The sequence below is a fragment of the Biomphalaria glabrata genome, chromosome 17 (assembly GCF_947242115.1).
Source record: "Biomphalaria glabrata chromosome 17, xgBioGlab47.1, whole genome shotgun sequence".
In the NCBI taxonomy this organism is placed as follows: Eukaryota; Metazoa; Mollusca; class Gastropoda; family Planorbidae; genus Biomphalaria; species Biomphalaria glabrata.
This window is the reverse complement of record NC_074727.1, coordinates 27764036-27788205: the sequence shown is the minus strand read 5'-3', so window position 1 is coordinate 27788205 and position 24170 is coordinate 27764036. Positions and strand designations below refer to the sequence as shown.

Below are 24170 nucleotides of genomic sequence, written 5' to 3'. Positions count from 1 at the left end.
ATTAACCATAAGCAATACTAATATTCTTTGGGTTACGTAGCTTGCATCAAGTGGCCAGAAATGTGACCATAGAGCTGTCAACTTGTTTTGTGATGAGCCTCACTTTCAATCAATCAATAAAAAAACATTTCAAGATACTGATCAATAAATATTGTATTCAAATGTTGAAATACAAAATTCAGCACAACACATGAAAACAACATTGGCAGACAAACAATCCACAATCTAATCATACAAGCCAAAACAATGCAACAAACTTCAATCTAATCATACAAACCAAAACAATGCAATCTAATCATGCATATCAAACAATCCAGCAAATTATCACTACTTTTTCTAAATAATTAGAACTTCTAAAAAGAATGTGTTTTCTAACCAAATCACGCACACAGTGAACATCCAATGTTTTCAAACTACTAGGAGCTGCATCAACTTTGTATCAAGATGTTGGCATTGCACCTGTAGCTCCATCAATGTACTAGTATTTTTAAAAAAATAGCTTTGATCTAGTGCAACTTTCATGCTTATAGCATGTATGAACAAACTCCATTTTGTTTTAAACTGGGAAACTATCTAGCTATCATCATAACAAAACTGTCAATGCATGAACAAACTCCAGTTTGGAAACTAAGGGTCAGGGACATTCCACCTTCTTCATGATTGTCAACTTGATCTGTCACTTCAAATCCCAAGTGTCATACAGATAAGTACATATGTGTTGATTGATTCTGCTTGTCTATCAATATCTAGGCAATGAGATTGTACTGTTCAAAGTAGTTGTACTGTTCAAAGTAGTTGTACTGTTCAAAGTAGTTGTACTGTTCAATGTAGTTGTACTGTTCAAAGTTGTTGTACTGTTCAAAGTAGTTGTACTGTTCAAAGTAGTTGTACTGTTCAAAGTAGTCTTGCTTAAATAGGATTCAACAAGATTGCAGCTCACTATCCATGGCATGTTTCCTTGAAGGTTCATTAGTTCCAGCTCACTATCCATGGCATGTTTCCTTGTAGGTTCATTAGTTCCAGCTCACTATCCATGGCATATTTCCTTGTAGGTTCATTAGTTCCAGCTCACTATCCATGGCATGCTCCCTTGTAGGTTCATTAGGCTACATTAGTTCCAGCTCACTATCCATGGCATGTTTCCTTGTAGGTTCATTAGTTCCAGCTCACTATTCATGAATGCTCCCTTGTAGGTCCATTAGTTCCAGCTCACTATCCATGGCATGCTCCCTAGTAGGTCCATTAGTTCCAGCTCACTATCCATGGCATGTTTCCTTGAAGGTTCATTAGGCTACATTAGTTCCAGCACACTATCCATGGCATGTTTCCTTGAAGGTCCATTAGTCTACATTAGTTCCAGCTCACTACCCATGGCATGCTCCCTTGAAGGTCCATTATGCTATATTAGTTCCAGCTCACTATCCATGGCATGTTTCCTAGTAGGTCCATTAGGCTACATTAGTTCCAGCTCATTATCCATGGCATGTTTCATTGTAGGTCTATTATGCTACATTGGTTCCAGCTCACTATCCATGGCATGTTTCCTTGTAGGTCCATTAGGCTACATTGGTTCCAGCTCACTATCCATGGCATGTTTCATTGTAGGTCTATTATGCTACATTGGTTCCAGCTCACTATCCATGGCATGTTTCCTTGTAGGTCCATTAGTCTACATTAGTTCCAGCTCATTATCCATGGCATGTTTCCTTGTAGGTCCATTAGGCTACATTAGTTCCAGCTCACTATCCATGGCATGTTTCCTTGTAGGTCCATTAGGCTACATTAGTTCCAGCTCACTATCCATGGCATGTTTCCTTGTAGGTCCATTAGGCTACATTGGTTCCAGCTCACTATCGATGACATGTTTCCTAGTAGGTTCATTAAGCTAAATTTACAGAGCTTAGTGTCCTTATATGCCAAGTGTCTAATGCTGAGGCTATAAAATGTTTAGTTTAGACATGTGTATGATATAATTGTTTATATAAGACACAACTAATATATATATATAATTGAAAGTAAGGAGTATGTATGTACGTATGTATGTCCCAAATAAAAATCGAAACCGTTTGACCAATCTTGATAAAACTTGGCATGAATGTTCCTTAGATCATGGCAGAGACCATCTTGAATGTGGTTAATGTCCCTCCCACAACCGGAGGATCCTAAAAATAGACAGAAAGTACCTAAGTTTATCTCCATTAAAGAAATAAACTTTTATTTTAACAAAGCGGGTAAACTCGTTTTCACAATATTGTATACTTGATATGAATATGTCAGCTGAACAGGCAAACCCATTTTTACACCCTACTTTTATTTTTGTGGCAAAATAAAAAAATGTGAAAGGAATATTCTCCATGTTTGACATAGATCTAAATTCAATCTAGTAGATCAGTAATACCCAAACTAAGGCGTGCAGGTCATGGGTCATATCCACTTAGTGTATGATATAATTGTATTAAGGATATAGACATACATTAGGAAATAATATAAGTCATGTACTGAGAGAAGAAAACAAAACAAACTTGATATTTTTCTGTGAAATTCTGAGAGAAGAAAACAAAACAAACTTGATATTTTTCTGTGAAATTCTAACTAGAACTATGTATTGCACTAAACCAGCTAAGGGCCCCAACACTACTGAAATAGATTGTATAAAACACATTTACTACAAAATGTTTCTCTTAAAAAATGTATTGACCAAAAATCTCCATTTCAAGTCCATCATTGACCAAGATGTTTGTCCACTTTATGTCATGACAATTTGGTCACAACTAGAGACTTCAAGCCCCTCATCTCCTCTTTCTTTTGCTTCCTTTTTTGTTGTTCAACTTGTCTCTCAAGCCTTTCCAGGCGTTTTGTCTCTCGGATAGTCTCCTGCGCCTGGCCAGTTAAGTCTTCTGAGATCTCTTCAGTGTCCCATGCATTCGTTTCATCTTCCCAGGCTTCCAGTTCAGAGTTCTGAAACAAAACAAGATTAAAAGGCTAGGTTCTGAAACAAAAAGTTATCTGAAAAAATACAAAGTCAAAAATGTATGTTCTGATATAACAAGATAAAAATGTATGTTCTGATATAACAAGATAAAAATGTATGTTCTGATATAACAAGATAAAAATGTATGTTCTGATATAACAAGATAAAAATGTATGTTCTGATATAACAAGATAAAAATGTATGTTCTGATATAACAAGATAAAAATGTATGTTCTGATATAACAAGATAAAAAAAGTTATGTTCTGATATAACAAGATAAAAAAAGTTATGTTCTGATATAACAAGATAAAAAAGTTATGTTCTGAAACAGCAATATTAAAAAGTTATGTTCTGAAACAATAGAAGATCAAAAAGTTATGTTTGAAACAACAAGATCAAAAAGTTATGTTCTGAAAAAATACAAGTGTGAAGAAAAAAGTTCCTTTAATTGTCACGAATTTAATAGTAACGTATGTACAAGGCTAACATTTCTATTCAAGCAACTACCCTACAAGCAACTCCACTCAATGTTTTTTTCTTGTTTACAACACACCCGTGACTTCCCGCAAGACCCTAACTCCCCGGTACCTAAAACTTGACCGTGTGTCACGGTTGACCACACATAGTAACCGTGTCACAACAACAAGATCAAAAAGTTATGTTCTGAAACAGAACAAGATCAAAAAGTTATGCTCTGAAACAGAACAAGATCAAAAAGTTATGCTCTGAAACAGAACAAGATCAAAAAGTTACGCTCTGAAACAGAACAAGATCAAAAAGTTATGCTCTGAAACAGAACAAGATCAAAAAGTTATGTTCTGAAACAGAACAAGATCAAAAAATTATGCTCTGAAACAACAAGATCAAAAAGTTATGCTCTGAAACAGAACAAGATCAAAAAGTTATGTTCTGAAACAACAAGATTAAAAAGTTATGCTCTGAAACAACAAGATCAAAAAGTTATGTTCTGAAACAACAAGATCAAAAAGTTATGTTCTGAAACAACACAAGATTATTCATGGGGGGAAATGTTTTATTAAAATCAAACATATTGCATTCAAGCTGCAGATGAGCATACTCAGTGCCAATGAAATTGTGTTTTAAACACAAAAGTGCCAGCTTTCAGAAGGAGCAAAACACAACAAAACATAATGGACTTGTTTAACTCTTTGACTGCTGTGTTTTTTTTCAAAAAAATGCTACTTTTTAAAAAAAAAAAAAGAAAATGTTCCAAATATGGCTAAAACAAAAATTTATTGCTTAAGTACCAATGATGCTATAATAGCATATTTGGTATCAAAGTAAAGGTAAATGAATGGAGAATGTGAAAATGTAAACATCTTTCTATTTAAATATAAGATACAAATTATAATCTAAATAATATGACACTCAGAAAAAAAAATGGATGCCAACTTTAGATTTTTTGAGACCTAAATTTAGATTTTGTTCTTTGTATTACTGTTGAAACAGCATATTCAGACTATTTACAGCATTTTTAAAAAGAAATGTGATAAAACAGTCAATAAAAGATGATGAATCATTGATTATATTATTATTTTTACCTGTTTTTTTAGTCAGAAAAAAAGTGAAAATTATTGCGCTTTTCATTACTACCAATAACAATAGATACCAGTACTAAATCTATCAACCAAATGCACTCAAATATTATGTACATTTGAATCAATGGGATATAGATCTAGATTTGTCTTCTTTTTATTTGCCTAGAACATCTTTCATTCTAATACTAAATATAAGATACAAATTATAATCTAAATAATATGACACTCAGAAAAAAAATGGATGCCAACTTTTGATTTTTTGAGACCTAAATTTAGATTTTGTTCTTTGTATTACTGTTGAAACAGCATATTTAGACTATTTACAGCATTTTCAAAAAGAAATGTGATAAAACAGTCAATAAGAGATGATGAATCATTGATTATATTATTATTTTTACCTGTTTTTTTAGTCAGAAAAAAAGTGAAAATTATTGCGCTTTTCATTACTACCAATAACAATAGATACCAGTACTAAATCTATCAACCAAATGCACTCAAATATTATGTACATTTGAATCAATGGGATATAGATCTAGATTTGTCTTCTTTTTATTTGCCTAGAACATCTTTCATTCTAATACTAGACCAGTGCAAGACATAGGCTAGCGAGAGATCAAAGCCTAAATCTCTAACTAGATGAAGGACAATAAAAATCCTAATTCATTTTACCTAAGATTTAGACATCTAATAGATCATTTTTACTGTTCCTTTGAGATAAATTATGGATTTAGAATAGTTTTATATTTTACTTTTATTTAGTAGTAAACCTTTTGGAGTGCAACTTGAACCAGTATAGTGATGGTGATGATTTTTACCAAAAAATGATTCTAAAAAAAAATGCTAGAAAATATACCAAGAAAAGGCCCAGCATGGTGGATGAATACTGGATTTAGATCTGCCATTTCTGTTGTTTTCATTTATCTAAGGCTTAGATCTATAGGAATCTACAAAGGTGTAAAGATAAAAGCATAGATCTAGTCAACCTTGATCTACATTCAAGACCTAGCCCTAGTCCAAGGCTAAGGCCTAAGCATATAATAAGGTAATACTAGATCTAAATCTAAATGCTAATAATGTCCAAGTCTGCTTCATCCTACGCTAAATCTTGATCAAGATCTTCATTATTACAATTCATAGAAGTATAAATAAAACAATAATAAAGCTTCTTCAGTAGTAAACATTGTGGGTGTGTCTTGGACAAGTATAGCCATGATGTTGTAGATTTTTATAGATAAACAATACTAAAGAAAAAAAAGAAAATGGGGAAAAAATGCCCACAGTACAGTAGATGATTATTTGATGTAGATCTACCATTTCCTTTCTTTTTATTTACCAGAAGCTTAGATCTAAAGATATATCTAGATCTAGAGTCCAAGTCTAGAGATAAAAGCTTAGATCTAGTCAATCTCGATCTACAGACTACACCTAGCCTACTGACAATAATAGATTTAGATCTAAATACTAATAATATAGATATAATCATATAAATACGCTAAATTTAGACCTACCTGAATCTAATCTATACATCTAGATCAAATTCTTCATTATTACTTTTTATTTGTGATAAATTTTAGAATAATTATAAAGTCTCTTTGGTAGTCAACATTGTGGGTGTGTCTTGGACTAGCGTAGTCATGGCGACGTTTTTTTACATTGTAAAAAAAGTAATAAATAAATGTCTAAATAAAGCCAAAAGCTTCTAATTTCTATGTAAACAAAGGATGAAGAACTCTTTTATAAAGTAAAAATAGTTCCACTGTTGTTAGTTAAAAATTTTAATTTAAAAATGCAACGAAACAAAGGTAGGGTAAGAACGTCTATGGGATAGACGTTCCGTGCGTTTAGGGCAGACAGACCGTCTATGGGATAGACGCTCCGCACTCATTGAGTTAAATCTCTTGACCAATAACAAAACTTGAGATTTTCCAAATCTTTATGTGACAAAAAAGAGAATCAACCAATGTGTCACTTACCACTATAGGTAGATCTGAGAGAGCAGAGAATCTGTTGGAGAGACCAGAGAAATGCATTGTTTCTTCTGAGTTTTTCTTAACAACTAGAATCTGCAAGTAGTAAAAATATTTCTCTATCAATCTCTAGTGTTGACATTTCATTGAGCTCAAACAAACATTAGAGTAGACAACACAATATTTCAATTACTTTTTTTAAATGTATGTATACCATAGATGTATATCTATATAAACTATGTTCAAACTGGACACAACAGATTTGTATCTGTATCAACTATCTGGACACTACAGGTACAGATTTTTATCTATATAAGTAAAAAAAAATAAATGTAAAGTTCCCCTTTCGGAACTTGTAAAATGTTTTACATGTTTCGGATGTTCCTTCAGAGTTGAAGATAGTTTACTTCCTGGTCCAAACCTCCCAGGGGATAGGAGTGGGCAGGGTTTGAACCCGGAACCATCGATAAATCCAAACGACAGTCTAGGGCGCAAACCACATGACCAGGCAGCCATATGGGAGAGACCTTGTGGTCTATAGGGCAGATGATGTAAAGGTCATGTTTCTGTGGCCTACAGTTAACAAGGGTGTCATGTGGCCAACACAATAACAAACCGCCTTTACTTATCCCCAACTAATGTCAGGTAGCCATTAGAGCTGGGTAGACTATGTGGACTAACTATGTTTATATTGGACACTACAGATTTATATCTATATAAACTATGTTTAGACTGAACACTAAAGCCAATTTTCTTGTAAAAATTAATGATCATAACTTTTTCAATAATGAACCCCCCCCCCCCCCCCCAAAAAAAAAAAAAAAAAAAAAAAAAGGATGGCAGATTATTCTGAGAACTTCTCAACCCTGAGAAAAATTAATTAAGGTTTTAAGCTTTTGAACTATTCCAATATTTTTGGATTAGGCTTGAATTTGGAATAGAACTTGCCATCAATTACAGACCTAAATATTTATTGAATCAATCTATTTTTAAATTATCCAGTTGTTTTTTTTTGCTGCTCACCCACTTGAAAGAGATCTTCAGACCCCCCCCCCCCCCCCCCATTGTTTTAATTGGGGTTTTAATTCCATTCTTCTCACTTGTCTGGAATAAACAAACAAATAAAATAAGCAGAGAATGGACTGTGTAGACTGTGTAGTCAAGTGAACAGAGAGGACTGTGTAGTCAAGTGAACAGAGAGGACTGTGTAGTCAAGTGAACAGAGAGGACTGTGTAGTCAGGTGAACAGAGAGGACTGTGTAGTCAGGTGAACAGAGAGGACTGTGTAGTCAGGTGAACAGAGAGGACTGTGTAGTCAAGTGAACAGAGAGGACTGTGTAGTCAAGTGAACAGAGAGGACTGTGTAGTCAGGTGAACAGAGAGGACTGTGTAGTCAGGTGAACAGAGAGGACTGTGTAGTCAGGTGAACAGAGAGGACTGTGTAGTCAGGTGAACAGAGAGGACTGTGTAGTCAGGTGAACAGAGAGGACTGTGTAGTCAGGTGAACAGAGAGGACTGTGTAGTCAGGTGAACAGAGAGGACTGTGTAGTCAGGTGAACAGAGAGGACTGTGTAGTCAGGTGAACAGAGAGGACTGTGTAGTCAGGTGAACAGAGAGGACTGTGTAGTCAGGTGAACAGAGAGGACTGTGTAGTCAGGTGAACAGAGAGGACTGTGTAGTCAAGTGAACAGAGAGGACTGTGTAGTCAGGTGAACAGAGAGGACTGTGTAGTCAGGTGAACAGAGAGGACTGTGTATCCTTCAATCATTGTATTGGCAATCTTCTGGTCACCTGCTTATGTATTTACACAAATATTTCTTTCAACTCTCCCCATTTTTTGTCAGATCATTGCAGCCCTGTTGAGAGGACCTAGCACACCATAGTTTGAGAAACGCTGACTTAGCCCTTAACTTGATCAGGTACTCAGTAACCATGATGTAGAGTCGAGCATCACAATTCTGATGCTTGATTCCAAGGTTTTGATAGTCACTTAGATACCCTTGGACTAGTCAATCAAACACAAATGAGAGGATTTACCTTGGGCTGTTTTGTCACCTGCGGCGTCATGTCTTCAAAAAAATTAATTTCTGGTTCTGTCTCAGATTCTGAATACTTTCTGTAGTAGGCAGAGTTAGTCATGTGGCCAGAGATTCTGGATTGTAACTCTCTCGTGTGTCCATTGGCGTTTTCACTGTTTGTATCTGGTTTAACTTGGTCTTCCCAGACATCCCATGACACACACTGTTGAATAAACTAGAAGTTAGTTCCCAGACATCCCATGACACACACTGTTTGTATCTGGTTTAACTTGGTCTTCCCAGACATCCCATGACACACATTGTTGAATAAACTAGAAGTTAGTTCCCAGACATCCCATGACACACATTGTTGAATAAACTAGAAGTTAGTTCCCAGACATCCCATGACACACACTGTTTGTATCTGGTTTAACTTGGTCTTCCCAGACATCCCATGACACACATTGTTGAATAAACTAGAAGTTAGTTCCCAGACATCCCATGACACACATTGTTGAATAAACTAGAAGTTAGTTCCCAGACATCCCATGACACACATTGTTGAATAAACTAGAAGTTAGTTCCCAGACATCCCATGACACACATTGTTGAATAAACTAGAAGTTATCAGATATTCTATGATTCACACTGTTTAATAAACTAGGAAGTTAATTAGTTAGTTCCCGGAAATTCTATGATTCACACTGTTGAATAAACTACAAGTTAGTTCACAGACATTCTATGACTCACACTGTTGAATAAACCATTCTCACACAGTCATGATTCACTCAAATGCTCAGCTCTGAGACTCACTCAAATGCTCAGCTCTGAGACTTACTCTTTTATTTTTTCTATTATGGAAGAGTACTAAGAATAAATGATAAGAATAAAAGATTGAGCTCTACAGAGCATACACATCAAAACTCTAGTCTAAAATAGAGGGATGAACTAGATACATTTATATAGAGTAAAGAATGATTCTCTTTCCCCTCTAACTAATAACATAACTTTTTACAAATCTGTTCATTTGACTGTAAGAACAACTAAAAAGGTGACTCATTACCAAGGCACCACCTAATCTACACACACATCACAATGTAACTATCCAAAGGAAGACTTCCAAGCTCTAGTTTGAAGAGGACAACAACATATAGGGGGGGGGGGGGGTGTGACCTAAGGATTTGTTTTTACCTTTTTAAAAAATGTTTCAATGAAGTAAAAAAAAAATAGTGTCATAACAAGTAGATGAAAACAAACCGGTACATTAATCACACAAAATATTCATTTCAGATTTTTTTATTGGTTAATTTTCAAAAGTAGTTTTTAATATTCACAACATTTGTTTTATTATCTTTACCTATCTCTTAGCCTGTTGGACTGATGGGGCACCACTCAAGATTCGTCGATCCTCTTTCTATATTCCTCTCGGTCTTTTGCGTTAGTTAGAACCTCTTTCAATGGAAAGCCTTTCAATTCTTTTATGTTGTCCTCCAATCGCTTTCTCTGTCTGCCTCTTCTTCTTTTTCCTGGTACTGTTCCCCAAAGGAAGGTCTTTGTGAGCCCCCAAGATCTTGTAATATGGCCATACATTTTTAGCTAGCATTTTTTTTTTAACGATAGTTAGCAGGTCATCATGGGGTCCAATTGCTGAAGTAACCCTGTCTCTAATCTTTTGGTTTTTGATGCAGTCTTTGAATGTGATACCTAAGATCCTTCTGTAGCATCTCAATTCCATTACTAGGATCCTACTCTCTAGCTCTGCAGTCAGCGTCCAAGACTCACACGCATATAAAAATGTGGTCATGACTAGGGAGTGCATAGTCCAATTTTGGTGCCGAGGGCTAAGCCTTTGTCTTTCCATATAATATTAAGTTTTGAAAGGGCTGCTGAGGACTGCAATTCGGGCAAGCAGTACAGGTTTCGTTCCCTCATCTGAGACAATAGCTCTGAGGTATTTGAAGCTGTTAACACTTGTCAGCTTTTTACCTCCAATACTGATGCACCTTTTATAGCCCTGTTGGCTATTGGTCATAATTTGTTTTTGTTTTTTCAGCATTTATTTGCATACCATATGCTGTGGAAGTCTTGTCAATGCTCATCACCAAATTTGATAAATAAGTATGTTATTAAATTTCCAGGATAGTTTTCAAAAGTCTTCAATAAAATTCTAAAACAACAATATCAAATCTATAAACAAATGATTACTTTTATAACAATAAGATTTGGGAAAAAAAGATTGCTTTTGAAACATGAAGTCTAGGAACAAATGATTACTTTTAACATATCAAGTCCAGGAACAAATGATTACTTTTCTAATATAAAGTCCAGGAACAAATGATTACATTTCTAATATCAAGTGCAGGAACAAATGATTACATTTTAATAGAAGAAAAAACTGAGTAAAATACTTTCTCATTGTTTGCTTAAACATTTTAGTCCAAAGTGATTTCAAACTAATCGTTTCATCTTTTCACTTGCCAAAACTTGGAGAACGTTCATTACATATATTCATTTTATTGATCAATTGATCAAGCGACTCACACACCTACTCTAAGACTATTGATCAAGATATCAAGCGACTCACACACCTACTCTAAGACTATTGATCAAGATATCAAGCGACTCACACACCTACTCTAAGACTAAGAGACTATTAGATAACAACCTAACACTAAAACTTACTTCATTTTGGTCTTGGTTATTAGAATACTGGGTTGCTGATGATCCAGACCCAATAGATATCAGCTCTAGGTCCTCTGACACCTTTTGCCTGCGGCATACTAGTCGACGCAAAGGACGCAAGATGGCTAAAAAAACTCCAAATATAGATGAAACTAGTTTCCACAGATAGTGAATCATTGTCTAGTCATGGCCAACACAAAGAAATATAAGACATATGTATTTAGATCATAAATAAGGAATTTGTTTTAGGGCTATGACTGATGGTCCTCATAGACTGTTTCATGGAAGCAAGTCAACAAGATTATTTGATCATTTCCAACTGACAATAGTGCAAGGACTGGGGAAACCTACCCCCCTCCTTTCTTTTTTAAAACTCAAAGTTTCATCTCTATCTCTTTTGATGTTCATCTCAGAACTAGATTGGTCTATGTGTCTGTTCTCATGGGGAGTACAAGACCAAGCCTTCTGTGTTGAGTGGAACTGGCAGAGTGTCCATCTTTCTGAACAAACAACTTTCAAGTAGCATGAAATCACAGAGATAAGTTACAGCAAAGAATTCAAATATGGTACATGCTATTTAAAATAGGATGTTTTTAGAATACAAAATATGCACTAAGTTATATAAAGTGTTACTTTGGCATCATCATTAATAGTTGAAATAGGTATGGGGATGCATTAAAATACATTATTTATTGAGATCATTCACATCAATGGAGAGATTTGCCACCATTATTCATTGATAAAGTTATAGAATTTTTATTAAAAAGAAAACATCCGTTGATAGTTAGATTAGAGATTACATGTACTATAGTCCTATTGATTTTCTGCCATGATATATAGTGTTTATTATAGCCTGAACATCTAGTTAAATACTGTCTAAGTCTAGATTTGAGTCGCTCTTGATCTAATTTTAATAATCCTTATAAATTTAAAATGCAGAGATAAAAAAAAATTGAATCATAGAGATCTAGATGTTATCTAGAATTCTAATATAGATCTACTAGATCTATAATACTGTTATAACTCTGGATAGGGATAGTAGTGTGTGTTAGACAGCCGATGCAAATTGTCCCAAACCAGCGCTAGATGAGCGGTCAACCATGACAACTTGCAAGGGTCAGCCACGACAGGTGACAACATGGCAGTTCAGGAAGGATCTGTGCTGTGAATAGTATCCAGGCCGGTCACGTCGGATGTAGTCAGGTGATCAGCCAGAATGGTTAAGCGACTTTCCGTCAGTTTCTAGAAGGCCAGATGACTTGGTTCAGTAGTGTGTTTCTGTATGGTGCATTATAACATCGTCACAATTTTGGGCATTCAAAAAATTGATACAACATTGTGCAATTTGTCTCATAACTTGTGCAAGTTGTGTCAAACCTTGTGCAATGTGTCTCAAAGCTTGTCTCTAATGAAGGTTCAAGGAATAGGAAGACAAGGAGAGAAGCTCTAAGGACACACCACTTTCCATGCTGTACTTTATGCAATGGTGATGTTCATGTTCACGTATGGTCCAATACCCCCATTTGAATTTTCTTTAAAATGTTGGTGAAATGGACCATTTATAATATTCCGCATTCAGTTATTAAATCTGAACGATAAGTATCCACAAAAACCCGGTTCCCATTATCCGATAAGCACAGAACATGATGGTTTATGTTATTTTTAGAATCAGATTTTTCATTGTCCTTGTGCTAACATTTGTAGGATTATTATTAGAGGAATAGATTTCTTCTACAATATTGGCCTGAATTTTTTTCAAGAAAAAAATGTTGAAACCTGGATCAAATCTCAAACATAGAATGAGATCTGTGTACTAACCTCCTAGCTAGCTCTGTCTTTACTATAATTGGTGAATTAAGATCTACTAGTTAGACTATTTATGTTAGGAAAACTGTGTTGCTCCCTAGTAATAAAAAAAAGTTAAAATGTTATTTCGAGTCTAGTGCATCAAAACGCCAACAAAAAGTGGAGAGTGCAAAGAGGTGCTTTAATAAAATTTCAATGTCAGCATTGATTATTTTAATAAAACCGAACAATTGAAATTGTTTATGGTGTTAATTTTTCTTTTTATTTAGGGCCACAAAATTCATTTCACTTAGGGCCTCCAATTACCTAAGGCTGGCCCTGCCAGCACAAGACCAATCACCTATTTTTCTAACTAATGTCAGATACCAATTAGAGTTGGCTGGACTACTCAGAGGAAGTCCCGAATTTAAATATTCCAATCTTCAATAGTCTTAACTGATTCGGAAAAATAAGACTAGATCTAGTTTCTAGGAATGAGACTAGATCTAGATGATAGATATCTATCTATCTATAATAATCTATCTCTATTCTAGAGTCTACATCTAGAATAATCTGACTGTTACACCACTAGTGGATCCAGAACTTTGGAAAGGGGGGGGGGGCGATTTTGTTCCAAACCCTAACCCTAACTCCCAGTAAACCCTGACCCTATGCATAAACATGTGTACAGCATATATATATATGAGAATAAAAATGCAGTGTTTCTCAACCTTCAGCAAAAAAAACCCCAGTCATGTTGAGGCCTTTCTTTTGCAAGCTTGGGAGTCTGGGGAAGTGCTGTAAGCTTCCCCAGTGGGGTTCGGGGCAAAGCCCCAACGCCAAAACCATTTTCTTGCATTTTCATTGCAGAAACACATTCTCATGACATCTACAGCTAAATATTTATCATTCGGGTTCGGGGCGAAGCCCTGACTCCAAAAGAGTTTTCATGCATTCTTTACTGCAGAAATGCATTCTCCTGACCTGCAGCTCATTATTCATTCTATTAAAAAAGGACCTTTTGAATAATGTTTTACTTGAAAAATATTCTAATATAAATTTATAGGGCCTTAATACATTGCAAATAAAACCAATTTTTTCCTTGAAAAGATAAAGATACCCCAAATATTTAGATTAAGGCTTTGAGAATCGCCACCGAAAAAAAAAATTATTCGAAAAATAATATTTTTAAAAACTTGTAAGTGATACATTATGTTCATTGGGCATGTTGGTAACATTGTTTTGTTACAAAAATGTAATTCAAAGCTCTAAACAAAAAATTTCGGAAGTGGAAGGAGAAATTAAGTGGACCAATTAGATTCTACTCTAAATGTTTTTGCATTTTTAGGATTCAAGCATAAATTGTGAGTTATAGTCCCAAATTTATTTTACTACAAAAATATCAGATTGAGTAAAGGTTGGAAAAAGGCGACCAGGAAAAGAATATTTGGATTTAGAACTCCTCTAATTCGTTATTCTTATACTTCTAAATTTTCCAAAGCAAAGTCTTTAAATAAATATGATAAATTCATGTGAAATTACATAAACTCTGTCGCCATTTTTGACTATTCTGTTTTGAAAAGTCATGTTTTCATCTGAGAAGGGGTGGGGGCTTTAGAGTGAAAAGGATTAATCCTCGCTCCTTTTTATAATTTCTGCCAATGATTGCATTTGGCATTAAAGAATAGGGGTGGGGCAACTCGATATGGGAATTAAATTTATAGAATATATAAATTATATTAGTGAAAGTTTGTTTAATTTTGTAATTTCTTAACTTGTCCAATGGGCGGAAGGAGATTTCATGTATCGCCCCTCCCACCTGGTACAACCCTTTTTTATTTTATATTTACTAATGATAAAATTTGAGATTAGAGTGTGGTGCGACATAATATACAAATTTGTTCACATATCAATATGTAGCTTATATAATATAGATATTAAACTAATTTTGTTCACAAACTATGATTTCTCCATATAAGGGTTTAGGTGGGAAGGGTAGAAGAGGTATTCGCCCCCACCCTATCGGCTATCAGGGGAACGACATAATATAAAGATTGGTTAAAATATCAATAACAAGTTTTAATCATATAGATATTTAATTGATTCTGTTAGCAAGCTGTGATTTCTACAAATAAATTGGACCGCCTCCCACCAACTTGAAGGGTTATAGGAGGAGCGGGATTAATGCCATCGCCTCCTCTCGACCCCACCAAATCGGCCAACATACTAGAGGAGGGGGCAAAATAATCTAAAAATAGGTTGAAATATAAATATTTAGTATATATCATTAACATAAGTAATAAATTTGTATACAAATTGTATTAATTCTATACTAAAATTCACCCCCCTCCCCCCCTTAGGATCCGCCAGTGAGTTAGACTCTAGAACATAAGACTTAGACTAGATCTATATTCTAGATTCTATTCTAGATTTATTATACTAGATAACTAGATAGGTGTACCAAACTAGATTTAGATCTAGATCTAGTAGATACTATCGTAGATCCTTAATTCCAAACACCGACTTTCAGAAACTAGGACAAATTTTTATTTTAAAATATTTTTCTATTTAGTGAAGGCTTAACATACAAAAAAAAAAATGAAAGCAGATTCCTCTTCTTCAATGGACAATAAAAATAGCTGTGTATCTATGTATTATTACTAATACTACTCCTAGTTAAGGTATTATTTTAAAATAAATTGGTGTCACTTCATTCCCCTACACAGTTTTTGTGCTTTCCTTCTGAGACACCACTATGTGTATTCTCTCTCTCTTAATTCCCATGTAATTGCTAAGAAATTATATCTGAGTTCTTTTAAAATGATTTAGATTTTATTAAAAGAAGTAGATTCACTTCTGAAATATGTATTAATAGTCTATAGTCTCCTACCGCCGCAAACCGACTATGAATTATCTAAAGAATGAGATAAAGCCTGGACATTACTGGTACAGCTATGGTCGAATGATGTTGGCCAAAACAGCAGCCCCCCCCCCCTCCAAATGTAGCTGGTGTATCCAAAAGAATAGTAAATGTCCATACATTTTGGAAAAATTAATTTTGGGATCTGAGGCAGCCGGCTCTGACAAAATGTAGCACTGAGTACTGCCTGAGAGTCTCCAGCCCCCATGACTGACTCTCAAAGCCTTTCCCATGGAGGGAGGGTGTGGCACTATCTAATGGAATGGTCAACAAGAGGCCTCAGACATAACAAATGCTTCTAGATAGAGAAGTCCCAGGTATCAATATAATATAGGAAAGGTGGAAGTATCTAAGTTAAGGATATTTTTTTAAAATAATGCTAATAAGACAACATATAGATCTCTCTCTCTCTTTATATATATATATATATTAATTAATTAATTAAAATTAATTATTATAATTTAATAAACATGACATTTTCAACTACATGTATTTTCTCTCTCTTTTTTAATTCCCATCCATGGCCTCTCTTCCTGTTTTCACAATTTGGATGTTTCGTTTTGTTGCACCATACCCCCCCTCCTCCCCATATTAACGCTTATAATTTTTTCATGACTCTCTCCCCCTTCCCCCTCTGCCTGTTCAATAAGTTGTGACACTACACGCTTAGTCTATACCTCACCACCAGCTCACCTGCAATGAGCATGGTCTGTGGCTTTTTTTCTTTCATTCATAAATTATGTCTAGATATCTTAATCTAGGTCATGTTTATTCATAGAACAAATAATAGATTTATTAATCCCAATAATATTTCAAATTATGACTTTGCAGTGTTCGGGAGCAAGAATGAGTTAAATTCATTATTATTTACAGAACACAGGTCTCCTTTTTTCATTATCTTTAACAGCTAACAATATAAGTGTGATTGGAATGTCTTTCTATAGATGAATGGAAGCTTATTTTGATATACCCATATATGGGTGTGAGTTGCCGGGAAGCCTAAAACAATAGCTTGACATTTACATATTGACTCAGAAAATAAAAAAAAAAACTGACATCAATCCATTAATATCGATTTTCATTGATCTTACTCTTACGTATTAAATACATATTATAGAAGTATTAGAAGACTTAGAAATAGATTTATCAGTCTTATGTACTAACTTAGTGACAGTTAGATCTAGTCTAGTTAATCTTCAATTTATTGAAGTCTAATCTTTTCTAATCATAATGCTTCAAAATAGTGCAAAATGATAATACATTTAGTGATCTAGTCATATTAGTAATAGTATTAACCTTTAAAAGTTATCACTTGGGAGCTTTGGTCTGACTCTATTTGACTACGAATGTAAGTTGTAAGATCACGGTCTGCGCATTTTGATTTTCTTGGACCTTTTTGGGGCTAAAAACTAGATCTAGATTTGCTAGACTAGAACTAGATGAGATCTTCTACTAGAGTCTACAGTAGATTCTTATATCTGAACACTGACTTTAGGGAACTAGGTCAAATTTTTATTTTATTTTTTTATTTGGTGAAGGTTTAACTTACAAAAAAACTGAAAGCAGATTCTTATTCTTTAACTAATGGACAATAAAAATAGCTGTGTTCCTTTGTATTACCACCCTTAGTCAAGATTTTATTTTAAAATAAATTGGGTCACTTCATGAACACAGTTTTTGTGCTTTCCACTTCCTTGGACACTGAGCACTGTCAATGAACACCACTATTATATTGCTAATTATATCTGTGTTAATTTAAAATTATTGAGATTGTATTAAAAGAAGTAGATTCACTTCTGCAATATGTATTTATAGTCTATTGCCTCATATACTCTCTCTCTCTATATATATATATAAATATATATAATTTATAGTTTATTTATTTATATACCTATATAATCTATTTGTAGAAACAGACAGAAATAAATCTATATAGACTATAGATCTATAAATTAATTACTATAATTTAATAAATGTGATATTTTCAACTAGGCTACATGTATTCTCTCTCTTCTAATTCCCATCCAAGGACCCTCTTCTTGTTTTCATAATTTGGATGTTCGTTTTGTAACATCTTAACACCCCCTCCCTCCCATAGATGCTTTAATTCTTTTCATGGCTCCCCCCCCCTTTCCTCCACTGTCTGTTGGATAGTTTGTGACACTACACGTTGAGTGTATACCTCTCCGCACCGCCAGCTCATCTGGCGTGATCACCTGCAGTGGGCATGGTCTCTGGCTTCAAATTAGCAGCCAGCACTTTTTCTTTCATCCATAAATTATATATTCTAGATATCTCGATCAAGGTCATGTTTATTCATTGATAAAATCATACATTTATTAATACAGGGTTAGTAGCACTTTTCCATGACAAAATTTTAGGAGATTTTAGGAGGTTTTTTTAAGGATAAAATGTATGATGTGTGTGTTTCCCGTCCGTTTGTGTGATACATAGTAAAGCATACACAAAACTAAGCATTTATTAAATCAATTATTGTTGTCTGATTTTAAAAATAATAAATATCTTGCCAATATGCCACAGAAACAATGTTATCAGCTGTGGTATGTCCACAGAAAATGTAATGAAAGTTATCTTTTAATCAAGTAACAACTTGACTGTCATCCCAAAACCTTAAACAACCATTTTTTTTTCAAAGATTTATTTGAAAACATTACAACTGGTCGCAATTCCATTTTTTAAAATAACAAACATTCTTAGAGATGCCTTCATAATGTGTATTCTCTGTGATGGAAATGTACATTATTAGTTCTTATGTGTATCTTATAGATACTAGAGTCATGGTGTGCATTTGAGGTAATGTTTTATTCTTTTATTAGCTAACTTAAATCCTTCTCATAAACAGAGCCAGTAATATATAGGGCAATATTGGCCTATTTGAATGTTTAGTTGACATTTGCTAACTAAAAAATGGCTTTTGGATCTACAGTAGATCTAGACTCTTGATCTAAGTCACTATAATGCGCAAACTTTTCACGGCTGTGAGAGAATTATCTTCACTGAATTTACAGTAGATCTAGACTCTAGATCTAAGTCACTAAAATTCTCGGACTTTTCGGGGCTGTGAGAGAAATATCTTCAATATATATATATTCTAGTGATTTAGCGTAAATCTAGAGTCTAGATCAAAGTCACGAAAATTCGCTGACTTTTTCACTGCTATGTGAATATTATCTTCACTAAATTTACAGAAGATCTAAACTCTAAAGCTAATTCGCTAAAATTCGCTGACTTTAACTCTAAGTCACTAAATTTTGCGGACTTTTCATGGCTGTGTGACAATTATCTTCACTAGATTCTAGTGATTTCGAGTAAATCTAGAATCTAGATATAAGTCACGAAAATTTGCGGACTTTTCGCGGCTGTGCGCAAATTATCTTCACTGAAAATACAGTAGATCTAGAGTCTAGATCTAAGTCACTCAAATTTGCTGACTTTTCGCGGTAGTATGCGAATTATCTTCACTGGATATACCGTAGATCTAGAGTCTAGATCTAACTCACTAAATTTGCGGGCTTTTCACTTCTTTGTGCTAATTATCTTCACTATATATAGACTCTAAGTGATTTAGCGTAAATCTAGAATCTAGCGTATTTCTAGAGTAATCTAGACATTAGATGTATCAAGATCATTAAATTGACTAAAATTCACGGAGTTTTCAGGTTAGGTGCCAATTATCTTCACTAGATCTAACATAGATCTAAATCTAGATCTAGATACTATTACTAGATACTAGCTAGATTTAGAAGATTTACCGACTTTCCACGCGAAGTCACTCTTACACTTACAACAAGAAGATTTTAGGTGAGGGAGGGCCCGGAGGGGTGTAGCCTACAAATTAGTCTGGTAATTGCTCTAATTATAGACAATAGTCAATACAGACTAGATCTAGCGCGTCTTTAGTGGTAACAATAAATGAAAACAAACATTTCTACGTTGACTTCAGAAAAATACTGCCAGGTGAAATGCTTGCTTGAGCCAAGGCCATCTTCAATCACGAGGTCGCGCTTCACAAGTGGGTGAAAGGCGGTGTAGAAGCGTCACTGGTCAGCTCATTAACATAGCCAGTCCGTAACGTCATGCGATCAGAATGCCTAGTTACGCTGTTGTTTTTTTTTCCCACACATTTTTAGCAAGAAATAAGCAAAATTATATTTAAAAAAAAATATTGGGTAAAAATTTTAGGAGAGTGGACAAAATTTTAGGAGATTTTCTGCAATTTTTAGGAGAATTTTAGGATTTTAGGAGACTTTTCATTTTTTTAGGAGATTTTAGGAGTTTTTAGGAGCGCTACGAACCCTGTTAATACCAATAATAGTTCTTATTACGATTTTGTCGTGTCCAATGAAGGAGAATGAGTTAAATTCATTAGTATTCATTGGGACACCTCCTTTTTAAATTTTCTTTAACAGCTAACAGTATAAATGTGATTGGAATGTCTTTCTCAAGATGATTGGAAGCTTATTTTGATATGTCCATCAGCCTACGATCAAACAGGTTCATAATATAGCTCTCATCCCTTATATGGGTGTGAATTGCCCGGGGAGGTTAAAACAATGGCTTTACATACATGGTTACAGAGAATCTAAAAAACTGCCATCTGCTTAGGAAAAGCAGAATAAAAATACCAGAACTTATCTAAAATTCGACGTCGTTTTAAGCTCCAAACATAAAAACAAATGAATTACAAACAAAAAAAAGTGATGCATTCAATGAAGGAGAATTTCTTGGAGTGTCCCTTATATAAGAGCTTACTCTAGATTCTAGTAATTTTAAGTAATTCAATCTAGGCTGTTCAGTCCGCTGTTTTTGTCCCGCTTCGCCGGCGAAACAAGGTTGGAATATACCATTTTCTATTTAAAAGCCTCTTGTAAATATAAGTCGTGATACACCGTTGTACACAGAAATGGATGACCTGTCAATTCCTGTTTGAAATTTGAAGATAACTTAAGCCAGTATGAAACTGTTGCAGATTGAAGTTTATTCTTTGTAATATCTTCGTATTCTGTTGACCCCTAAGAAAATTTCAAACATCATTTTAAAGCTCATCAATTGCCGATTCTATGTGTATAATTAGGTTTTTTGTAAGTATTGACAATTCCAGTAGCTTTTGATTGAAAGTAATCTTTTATTTTGGTCCAATCAAGTCACTCGCGAAGCCCCCTTCGTGTCATTCGCGATGTCAATTGTAGGTCATGTGACTGGGCCCAGCCAATCCTCTTGTGCTTACCAGCTGTATAAATGGGTCAAATGAATTTTTCTTTTATTGTGTTTATCAATGTATTTAGCTGTAAAAACAAACAATTTAGTTGATTTTGTATTTATTTCATTATACATTTAATTTTAGGCCATTTTTTATGACTTGACTCATAACTCCAATAAGTCAGATCATGCACATTAGAATTAAATCTAGGTCTAGATCTAGACATTGCCAGGGGGGGAGGGAATGACCATGAATGCCATGATGAACGTATTTTCTCACTTAAAATATTATTTCATAATGTTAATTAACAGTTAAATAACATATTATATTTTATATGTATAAAAAAATCACAGTAATATTAATTTTAATTGAATCATAAAATGTTGATATATTATTAAAAACTAAATAATATTTAGATATATATAGATATAGAATATAGATTTTTAAAAATTTAAAGTGACAATGTAAGACAAGACGACAACCAAAAGTCAAATAAACTCAAATAAAGTGGGACAAAAAAGTAAGTAAAATACAAAGGCAAAGAAGAGATCAAAATAATTAAACTAAAAAATTTATAACTTTTGAACTAATTATCCGATTTTCAGAATTCATTTTGGCAAATTTTGGGTCATTTATATCACAAAATTATCTAGTAGATCTATCTAGCTATAGTGGTTTCATAGCATATAAAATTATAAGTAAATAACTATTTTATCACTGAAAGCCCTGCCTATATTCTATATTCAAGCAATTTGAAGAGACTAGAGAGAGAGTTGACTAAAGTCAGTGTCTAGCTAGAGATGACAGACTCTCACAGTCTCAGTCACAGACGCCGAGACGCCATACAAACATTTCAAACTAGTAACAATACATCAAAGAAACCATATCAATAATTATCAACAAAAAATAGATTTACATCACAAACCTATATAGATTCTAGATCTATATGATAAATAATATATACAGTCAAAATCTAGGTATTCGAGACTAGAGCTATCGAAAATCTAGATCTATTCCTACGTCTGTGAGTGTGATAATGATTATGATACAGTAAGCTGAGTAACAGAGGCAAAACATCGGAAATATGGCAATTTCGTATTTTTTACAACTGAAGATCATAATTGTATCCCATACCCATATGTATTATATAGGCCTGTGAGTTGTATATATATGTATGTGAGTAACTATTAACCGTTAGCTGCAACTTTTAGTTTGCTCCGTAATGGTTAGACCAGGGGTGGGCAAATTACGACCCGCGGGCCACATGCGACCCGCTGAAGTGTTTTATGCGGCCCGCGAATACCTACAGAAATCATGTGTACCCACTAATCTATTAAAAATAATTCTAAATTTCCCTACAAATTATGGAAACTCTCTCATTATATAAAGTCAAAGACACAATCTCAGGCCAGTATTTCTTCAATGCTTTGAAGAACTGTGTTGAGTGTTGGGTATGATTGGAACAAGATGGCAAGTGTAACAACTGATGAAGCTCGATCTTTGACTGAGAAAAACTTTTTTTTTAAAGAATATCCCAACCATAAACTCTAAACAGAAAAGTTTGCACAAAGCTGCATGAATTCTCATCATATTATGCCAAAGAAAAAGCGTTAATAAAAACATCAGACTTACGGTCATAACCACAGGCAGTATAGAAAAGTACTTGTAGATATATATACTAAATATTCCGATGCATCCGCTGGCTTAGCATGGGCAAGGTAATGAGAAGAATATAAATTCTCAAAGCAGAAATGTCCATATTTTTAGAAGGATATTGACTGTGACTTTGAAACTAATATTTCTAATGAACAGTGGAAGATATTTTATGTTTTTCATGGTAGCTATTGCAATGGGCTGCTTACTTATGTAATGCATGTTAAATTTTTCAAACAAGGCTTTCCAATTTCTCCAGGCCAGCAGGGGAAAATAGGTTTTGTCATTTTCCTTTGTTGAAAGGTGAAAATATTTCTAGTGAAATGGTTAATATTACCAGACTTATTTGGATTCCTTAATTATGAAATTTACGTCAAGAACCAGTTTTCAATACCATCAGCTCACCATTTAGTGCAGAAGCTGATTCAGCTCCAGAGAACATAACGCCATGCAAATTATAACCTGTAAGAGAAGTTCAAGTCAGTACTTCCACGGTAGCTTAGTGGGTGCCAGAAGCTGTATTTCCACACTTTAAAAAAATTTTGCAGCTTAGTTTTAACATTATTTTAGTACACATACATGTGTGAACAAGTATTTTTCTTGTGGAAAATAAACAAGTGTAATCACAGGTCGATGGTGAATGACTATAATTTGACAGCAGTCACAAGTATAACAACTAGAAAGCTAGATCCACAATTCAGGAACATTACGCACGAGTGTAAATAGTTAAATTCCTCACATTAAGTACAACTGTACATTTGTGGTGAAATGTAATATGAAAAGACAATAGTAAATTTTTAAAAAAATTGTTAAATTGGTTTCAGAAATTGCTAACTCTAGTAATTCCTCAATTTGGAATGTGAAAAAAAAGGAAAAGTGAATGTATAATACAGTATAAATATGAATTAAAAGACATTATACAGTTAACTAGCGTATTTTTCTAAGTTGTAAGTATACACACACACACACACACATATATATATATATATATATATATATATATATATATATATATAATCTTTATTATCCGTAAGGAAATTTGTCTTACAATTTGTGCATTACACCAAACAAAAAACATTATAACTATATGCGGCCCTTCATTCCCAAAATTTTGTTAATGCGGCACTCGATACAAAATGGTTGCCCACCCCTGGGTTAGACCTATGGTAGGTATGTATAGTTCGATATCCGCGTATAAACACCGGAAGTAGTATTCCATTTTTCCTTTCAAAGTCTGCCTAGGTCCAAAACGATGGTATTTTAAATTTCATAGTAAAATTATAATTTCTTATTTTTTTTTGTATAAAATTTGTGCTCAATGTGACCTGGAATGTTGATATTTTTAAAAGGAATGTCCCGTTTACGCCAGTGTTGGCTTGTTTTTATTTGTTTG

At 34.1% G+C, this 24170-nt stretch overlaps 1 protein-coding gene across 11 annotated transcripts; it reads right to left on the bottom strand.

Annotated features, from left to right (window-relative positions):
* Window positions 1–135: 135 nt before the first annotated feature.
* LOC106059517 (receptor-binding cancer antigen expressed on SiSo cells-like) lies at window positions 136–22196 on the bottom strand. Of its 11 annotated transcripts, none has more exons than XM_056015647.1 (6): window positions 22050–22191; window positions 11656–11710; window positions 11199–11613; window positions 8536–8739; window positions 6505–6594; window positions 136–2958 (listed from the first exon to the last, which is right to left on the bottom strand). In XM_056015647.1, the coding sequence occupies exons 3-6, from the start codon at window positions 11373–11375 to the stop codon at window positions 2752–2754; spliced, it is 678 nt and encodes a 225-aa protein (XP_055871622.1). In that variant the 5' UTR covers window positions 11376–11613; window positions 11656–11710; window positions 22050–22191; the 3' UTR covers window positions 136–2751. The 11 variants fall into 11 exon arrangements, with proteins under 11 accessions (XP_055871622.1, XP_055871623.1, XP_055871625.1 ...); XM_056015648.1 differs by having other exon boundaries at window positions 11656–11698; window positions 22050–22189; XM_056015650.1 differs by having other exon boundaries at window positions 22041–22182.
* Window positions 22197–24170: the final 1974 nt, after the last annotated feature.

What these genes read in the sequence shown, in the direction of transcription:
- LOC106059517 (XM_056015649.1), bottom strand. Translation starts at nt 11,375, where the DNA reads ATGATTCACTATCTGTGGAAACTAGTTTCATCTATATTTGGAGTTTTT. An exon ending in ATAACCAAGACCAAAATGAA is followed by an intron (nt 8,740 to 11,198) that starts GTAAGTTTTAGT and finishes TTTATTCAACAG; the next exon opens with TGTGTGTCATGGGATGTCTG. An exon ending in TCTCAGATCTACCTATAGTG is followed by an intron (nt 2,959 to 6,504) that starts GTAAGTGACACA and finishes GTTTTGTTTCAG; the next exon opens with AACTCTGAACTGGAAGCCTG.